This window comes from Cervus elaphus, chromosome 33, assembly GCF_910594005.1.
Source record: "Cervus elaphus chromosome 33, mCerEla1.1, whole genome shotgun sequence".
Classification (NCBI taxonomy): Eukaryota; Metazoa; Chordata; class Mammalia; order Artiodactyla; family Cervidae; genus Cervus; species Cervus elaphus.
In genome coordinates, this window is record NC_057847.1 from 43763416 (window position 1) to 43771883 (window position 8468).

The following is an 8468-nucleotide window of genomic DNA, read 5'->3' on the forward strand; positions in this document are numbered from 1 at the left end:
AAATTTGTGGTCAGTTGCCCACATTCATTCAACATGGACAAACTTCACCAACACAATCAATCTCTTTGCTCTCTTTCTCCCATCTCTCTAACCCATAACTGTGTTATAATTATAACTATTGTGCCCTTTCCCAGCTCAGAGGTGAGCAAGGGGAATCTGGGGAAAAAAGAAAAAAACATTTAGTCACTAACATCTGACATGTGAGGTGCACCTTTATCATATTCTAAGACTTGATCTACCCCTCTACCACCTTTCACACGTCTCCATTGGAAAAGGCAATGAGCGCCAGTGGTTCAGAAAGGAAAAGAAAGCAAAGTAGGTGAAGATGGAGAGGGTGGCTCTTCTTGCCTACCATCTCTCCACTATTCTATCTGAAATTTCACTTCTCTTTAAATGGGCAATGTGTGTGTCTATGTTGAGTGTATGTTCATATGTTGAATATATGCTGAAGTTAGAAAATTACACGCAATGAGGTCAGGGTACCACGTGGAATCTGAAATTAGGAAATGAGTCAAAAGCAGGTACAAGGATAAAGAACAACAATGTCTTGTGACTCAAAGCTGCTCTGGCAATGGTTTTGGGATCAGACCAAAATTAGAGTCAGGCAGAGAAAAGTATGGACCTAGAATTTCATCTGGATAAACTACAATTGTACATTTTTTACTCCTTAAGTTTGAAATTCCATCAATTCTCAGGTGGAAAAAATATGACCAACATCAAGCCTAAAATAAAGATTCTTTTTAATGCTAAGCCAATTATCCCATAAAAATATGTTCATTTTTATGAAAAGAAAGTAACTTATAGAATGGAATGTAATTTATCTTGTAATAAATTTTTGTGAGGCTTTTATTCCATTCAAATGAAAGAACAGCTTTTTAATTCCTTGGGGACTTTTTATGGAATTTATAATAATAACTGTGGATGGGATTTGTAACCCTACTTGCACATTCTCCTCCTACTCACCAAACACCCTCAAAGCCATCAAGTGTTTTTCTCTGCTTCTCATTTGTTCTTACCTACTGCTGTGTATTTGTGGGTCTTTATGTTCTTATTTCTGTTCATGCTGTAGTCCCCTAAGCACAAGCCACCCTGTACTTTGCAGGAACCATATTAAAAATAAAAAACAAACAAAACAACATATTACTACTATTTAAAAGAAGAAGAATAATTATAGTCTTTAAAAGGAACCCAAGTTCTATACCTATTACAGAATTATTGTACTTGTCAGAGAAAGCAAAGCTAGGCTAAATAAGAACTGTACTTTTTTAATAAGACATAATAAACCCACCTAATAAAACCTCACTGACATTAAGATCTAGCCCAAGAGTTCTGGGGTACTCAGTCTTAGACTCCTTGAATCTTTTTACTAGTCACATGTATAATGTTAAGGAAAAGAGTGGCTTTTTAATAGATATTCATTTGTGAATTATTTTATTTAAAAGAGATGACTAATAATCTCAAGATTAAAACTAAAGTGCAAATTGGCCAAGATCAACTGGGGAAAAGAGTCAGTCATATAAAATAGCGTCATATAGAGTCAAAATCATAATTACATTTAAGTGCAAGCTATAGAATGAAGACAAACTAATAAATATATGAAAAATATCAGGAATTATATGGTCTAGGAATCACTGTGATTAAAAGATTAAGACATATGAAGAGAATGAAGAGCTTATTAGTTTTGCAGATTCAATTTTGTTTTTATAGCATCTGCACTGGATCACAATCATATGAAGAAACCAGATAACATCCAATTTTGAGTATCCATATAAATGGAGAATAGAAAACATGACCATAAAAATAATGTAAGTGATATATTAAAAGATAACTGGGAACCATTACTTCTCACTAAGTGAGAGCTTAAAGGTTACATAGCTGGCATCCTAGGAAAGAAAGATGATGACTATTTTCCATGAATAAAAATATGAAAAAATAAAATTATATTTCCATGAGAAAAATATCCTTACCACTTAATTTTAAATTATGTATCTAACAATAGTTGATTTTATGTTTATTGTATGTAAACAAGGTTTGACTGAGTATCTATACATATACACACATATACACATGTATACATGTAAGTACAGTGGCTTCCGGACGGTAAGTGTGCAAGCTCTTACATGATGCCTCAAGAAGTTGAAATCTTTCCCTACCAAGATGGAAGTCTAGGGCAGTCAACCATCAGTGTTAGATTTGTGGGAAGGAGTGAGATTTCCAAATCCTTTTGACCCAACACTAAATTACAAGCTCCAATGTACCAACCATTAGTCTCAACTCCCTAACTCAGGCATTTTTATTAAAATTTTAAACTGGATGTTATGCTAACTTAACACAACTGTGCCATTCATTAGTTCCTATATTTTAGATTTTTTTAAAAAGACAGCTAAAAAAAATAAATAAAAAAAATAAAAAGATAGCTAAAATAAACTGAAAATTCAAATAAAACATCAATATGGGGATGAAAAGAGGAAAAGAGAAAGACCATTCATCTTAAAAGAGCTTCCTATAGCTGTATTTATAATATTATTATACATTTTAAGGAATAATTTCCAGTTATATCCTAAAATTTTTATTTAATCTACTTTCATTTTTTCCTAAGTAGAAAAGGACTGATCACTCCAAGCATAAAGTTGGAAGATCTATATTTAAACATCAAAATAAAAATCAGTACTTGCAAGCTCAGAAGATAGGAATAGAGTTGAAATAAAATTTGCTTTCATGTATGTTAACAACAGTTAATAATTAAGCAGAAAAATTATAAAAAACTTCCATCAAGAAAGAGAACCCCAAAAAACAGATAAAAAACCTCATAGTGGCAAGGATTAGAAAGCCACGTGAATGTTCTTACTGTCTTTGCAAGAAGAGAACATGCTTTATAGTCATCAAATAGAATTCTTACATTAATATTTACAACAGGCTTTATTCAGCAAATAAGAATACAGTAATAGAAAAAAATACAAATGAAATTAATAGGTAATAGGAAGAACTCATACAGACTATAATACTATTGTTAAATATTAAGCTTTTGTTGCCTTAAAAGTCTATGTATTTCCTTGTATTAAAGATATATAAATTTTACATTTAAAATGTCAAACATGGGTTAAGAGAAGAAACTGAAATGTGTAATAATATTTAATAAGAATATATAAGACTAAAATCAAAATGTTACTGCTTTAAGCTTTTGGTATAGCTTCACTTTAAAAATATAGTTGGCTGCTTTGGGTCACTTCATCTCAGTTCCTAAGAGAAAATAAGAGTCATTTACTAAAGGCAAATCTTCCCTCTAATTTTGCTGTATGTTATCATTTTCCCAATAAAACATGGCCCCTTTTTAATGAAGTCTAAGGAAATGACAAGAACTCTTGAGAATTCATTTTAGTCACCATGGCTACTGGAGAAATCAACTTCAAGCAAACTACTTACTACAAGTAAGTGACTGGATGAAGAGTTGCCACTCATCAACCCTCTCCCTTCACAAAAAAATCAGGACAGAATTTCATCATAATTTTGTTTAGATATAAACTGACGCCACATGCCAATCAATTTTACTTTTAACCCTGATGTCTTCCCAACATATCAAAAGTAAAGAATTTTAATAGTATACATATTGTTTTAATTAGATGTTTTTAATCACCTTGTGTTAATATAGCACCTTGCTCCAAGTTTGCCAACACTAGAAATCTATTTTTTTAATAAAGACACTTCTTACAGTACATGCACTACATGGTCTCATGAAGAAAAATCACTATCAGCGTCCTGAACCACTAGAGACGGGGGGGCTTCAGATTCACTATAACTTTGTAAAAAACAAAAACAATAACCAAAACATGCTATGCATATTAATTCTATTTATTTCTGACTTCTGATCAACCTAAAAACATCCAAATATGTTTCCTTAAAAAGATATTTGTTTTAATAAATGTATTTATATCTTTGAAAAACTAGGGAATAGCAATAACTGACCTTTAAGGTCTAATTTTTAATTTCTAGTAGATCAATCAATATGGTAAACTATTCTTCAGTAAGAATCTCAAAGTGACACACAAACATGGCTTCCATAATAGAGACTTTTGCTATATATTTACAAAATGTTCCCAGTACACCTAACCTAAAAAAGAGGTTATGTATCTTGTTCTATACATAGAAACAGGCACATACAACAAACATGTCTACAGCATGTCTAGCCTGATCCAAATAACTCAGTTCAAACAGGGGTCCATAGCAGGATACACTAAGTTAAAATGTTTTAAAAATTACATGCAGCTCACTGGAGTTTTATAAAGAATATGATCCACTCAAATTACTTATTTACAATTATCTTAATTAACATATACATTGGAACTAGGTTAAAAATTTTTCCAGTAAGCTACACACAATTTGTTTATTTACTGTCTGTAGCATAGGAAATATGCATATGATGTGAAGTGACAGGACAACTGAGCTACTTTAATTCTAACACTATACTGAGCAAGATAGTCAAAATTGATTAGGGCAAGACCTTATAAATGAATGATAAAAATGACCCAAGAGACAAACTTTTAAAAAGCACACGGTACTACTTTAACTGCCGTGTAAACTGAAGCTGTATAAAACTATATAGACCTGGGATGTAGAATTGAAATCTCAAAGGTAAAATGTCAACCTAAATACTTTAGATTTTCATTTTATTAGTGCTAAATTGTGAATGGGGCTATGACTTTCTATGGAATCTCAGAGAAATCGTTGAGATTGTACTGCGGGTCATCTTTTTTGCTTTATGAACATTTGAAAACTAGGGAGAATCCCTCAAAAAGATGAACTATAAATAACACAGAGAGAACTGGGCCTGTACCCCTCATTCCCACACTCTAATTGGGTTAGTGAGCAGAGGGGGCTTCCCTCCTTGTTTGGAGTGGTGCCCTCTAACGACCAGATGGACCTTGCTTTAAAAATCACTCCAGAAGCGATTTCTCTTAGCATTTACAGGGCTGTTGGTAGGAAGCAATCTTCTTTAATACACACTAAGAAGTTTCAGGTGAAATCTGTAATTGACAAAGGCTTCACAGAAACAAGCAATTAAGAATAAAATGAATAAAAGAGACTGCAGGAAAAGCACTCAGCTTTCACAGAATACTTCTCTAGGATAATATTTAGGAAAAATAAAAATTGACAACAACCAGGTGTTACTTTTTCCACTTGATAAACTGCTTCTCCCATCTGTGTACTTGTTAAAAAGATGACCACAGAGTTATTGGGTCTGAAGCAATAATCCACTTGCTGATACTATTAGGGAGCGGGACGGGGTTGGTGGAGGGAGAGGGAAGAACTACAAATAAATAAATAAAGCCTTAGGTGAACATTGAGGCAAGTTCAGCACCTTTTGTCTAAAAGCCTGTTCAGTTTTAATACTTCAAGTTTACTGGAGTGGTGTACTGACAACAAACCCAAAGCTCTCTGAATAGGAAAAGAGCCAGGGTGGGAAGCAGAACAGGGTCCGCCTGTACCTCAGAGGTCCAGGAGCCAGCACCACTCCGTCAGTGTTACTAGTCCAGAAGCGATACAAGTACGTCCGATTAATATAAACAAGAATAAAGCAAACAAGTGCAAGAGAATGGGTGGGAAAAGAACAGAACTGTCGACTGCACTCTCTTTGCCCCATCCTCCACCCCGAAAAGGCAAGTTTGCCTGTAGCGTCAGACAGCCTAGGAGCCAGAGGGTAGCCCTCAGGTGGGTTAATTCCCCCGAGCGTGAGGAATGGCGGCCGCCAGGCGGGGAGGGGGCGGACAGCACTTACTTTGAGCAGCTTACAGCGGATCTGCGCGGAGACCATGTGGCTATTGCGCAGGTTGCCCACTCGGAACATGAGCGTGAGTTTCCCGTCCCTCATAGAGATCACCGCGTGCTCGCTAAACATCAGGGTCTCCGCGCGCTTCTTGGGCTGGGACATCTTGATGAACATGCAGCCGATGAGGAAGGCGTCCACGATGGAGCCGAGAATGGACTGGAAGAGGAAGAGGATGATGCCCTCGGGGCACTTGTCGGTGATGTAGCGGTAGCCATAGCCGATGGTGGCCTCGGTCTCGATGAAGAAGAGGAAGGCCGAAGGGAAGTTATAGACATTGGCCACGCAGGGCGTGTAGTTGCCGACGTGGGCTTTGTTCAGGTCGCCCCGAGTGTAGGCGATCACCCACCACATGGACGCCATGAAGAGCCAGGCCACTGTATAGGTGAGGATGAAGATGAAGAGGTTCCAGCGCCACTTGAGGTCCACCAGGGTGGTGAAAAGGTCCGAGAGGTAGCGGCTCGTCTCACTGCCCAGGTTGCCGTGTTGGACATTGCACCGGCCGTTCTTGTCCACGAACCGCTGTCGCTTCTTCTTGGGCACAAGCTGCTGCTGCTGCGGGCCCTGGCCCGGCCCCTGGGGCTGCAAGCCCGAGCCGCTGGACGAGGTGGTCACTACCTGGTAATCGTCCCCAAATTTCCTTCGGAGTGCAGACATAATACGGAGGGGCGAGCCAGATTCAAACGCGAAGCGAAGGCGCAGGAGCCGAGCGCTGCAAACCAGCACCAATAAGGAGGTGGGGGCGGGAGAGAAAGGGGGGACCAAAGCCGGCGCGCCTGGGGTGGGGGGCGCACCCGGCGGTGGCTGCGGTCTCTGCCCCCCGCAGACGTCTCTCCTCCCCTGGGACGGAGGCTTTCTCTCCACGCTGAGTCTTAAAACCGAAAAAAGTGTTCTCCCACACTCAAGGCAGGAGGGCTGCGAGGACCACGAACCCAAGCGCGAATTCGCCTCCAAGCTTTTCCAGGCTTCTCCTCTCTGCCCCCACCACCGGCATCCCGGGGGCCACCTCTCGCTTCTCACAGCCCCCCCTGACTATCCTGCCGCACTCCCAAACTGACTGCTTTCAAATGAACGAGTTGACCAGCGAGTTCCACCCCACCGGCCAACTCGCCGGGTTGCCCAAGCGGCACTACCTGCTCCGACCAGACCCTCCCCCCCACCCCGCCGCTCCCAGCTCGCCCGCCCCCCCCACCCCCCGGGACGGCTGCCGGCTCCCTCCGGCGCGCCCGCCTCCTATCTTTTGGCCCAAATCCCGCCCAAAGGCATGTCTGCCCGGGCACGGGTGCAGCAGCCCCTACCCACGTCCTCCCGGCTCAGAGTCCCCTCTCCGGACTCCAGAGACGCGTCCGCCTGCCGTCCGCCGGCCGCGGAGTTTCCACGGGCGCCCCCCGGGCCCCCCGGCCGCCCCCGCGCCCGGCAGAGACGTGGCGGTGCGCTACCGCCCGGCACTCACCCGAGGGGAGAGGGCAGGAGGCGGCGCCGCGGGCGGCAGCGGCCGCCGGGCCTCGCACTCTGCCCTCAAGGCTCTTCTCGCCTCCACTTTTCCCGGCGCACCACGATGGGCGCCAACGCCGGTCCCCCAAGCTCTGCGCCTTCCTGGGGGCACCGCGCGGCCCCCGGCGGGAGGATCCTGGTGCACCGGGCAACGGGAAGACTTGGGAGCGGGACTCGAGGGCTCCTGGGCACCGCCGCGCTCTCCTGGCTGGCGACAAAGGTGCTGCCGGAGGGGGTCTGAGCTTCGGGATTCGGGTCAGACTCTCAGGTGAAATACCAGCGCCGCTCCAGCTTTTCCTCGGCTTCACGGCGCCTGCCTTTTTCCTCTTCCCTCCCTGGCCCCCCACTGCCGGTCCGCGTCTCTGCGGCCCGGGTGGGAAGGAGCGAGGCGCGAGCGGGGGGCGGCGGGAGAGTGGTGTGTGTGCGGGTGCTTGTGATCCGCTGCAGAGCCGCGCTAGCCCCGCCTGTCCTGCTTCCCCCGCTGTTTCACCAGCCTGAATTGCACCTCCGCGCCTCAGTTGAGCCTGCAGTGTCTGGCAGCTCAGGAAAAAGCTAGCCCCTCCAATGAGAAGCGACTCTAAATCTGCTCCCCAAAGCCAGCCAACTCTTCTTCCTCGCCCCTCTGCATCAGACAGAAACCCCCCAACAAGCACGAAAGGCTTCTCTCTGAAAGGGGAGAAGTATAATGTGTCTGTATAACTAGGGCTCTCCTTTACACGGATGCCTGGGTTTAAGGATGCCCCATAGAGACCGGAACTGGCTTCGTGATAAGCATGTTCAGAACTCAGAGTTGCAAGTAGCAGAGGGGGTTCAAGATGGGAACAGAAGAGACGGGAGACGCTCCTAGGAGAGCTCACAGTCCTGCCTGAAAATGGCTCTATTAGAAAGGCATAGAATGTCCGGAGTTAATGTGTGGCTGTAATTGAGGGATGAAGGCTGGATTGTAATGGCCAGGGCTGGCAGTTAACTTAATGGAAGGGCAAAGTGCAGAAATAGCTAATATAGTGCCCATGTGGAAACATCAGTTTGTTTACCACGTTTCATGTTTGTTCTAAGATGCCATGGTCTCTTATGGCATATTGCATTCAGTCCAGATCCATAAAATTGAATTGTTGGAAAATCATCAAATCATGGGATTGTGAAAACAAGGGAG

The 8468-nt window shown here is 42.9% G+C and overlaps 1 protein-coding gene across 12 annotated transcripts in view; it reads right to left on the reverse strand.

Moving 5' to 3' along the window:
- KCNJ3 (potassium inwardly rectifying channel subfamily J member 3) overlaps positions 1–7396 on the reverse strand; it is a 176939-nt gene extending 169543 nt beyond the window's left edge. For 11 of the 12 annotated variants that reach the window (XR_006339429.1, XR_006339428.1, XR_006339427.1 and 8 more), the window contains exon 1: positions 5774–7266. Coding sequence is in view for 9 of the 12 variants with exons in the window: in XM_043894377.1 (XP_043750312.1) it covers positions 5774–6478 (705 nt within the window). In the remaining 3 variants the exon portion in view is untranslated. The other variant, XM_043894368.1, reaches the window with a different exon arrangement.
- Positions 7397–8468: the final 1072 nt, after the last annotated feature.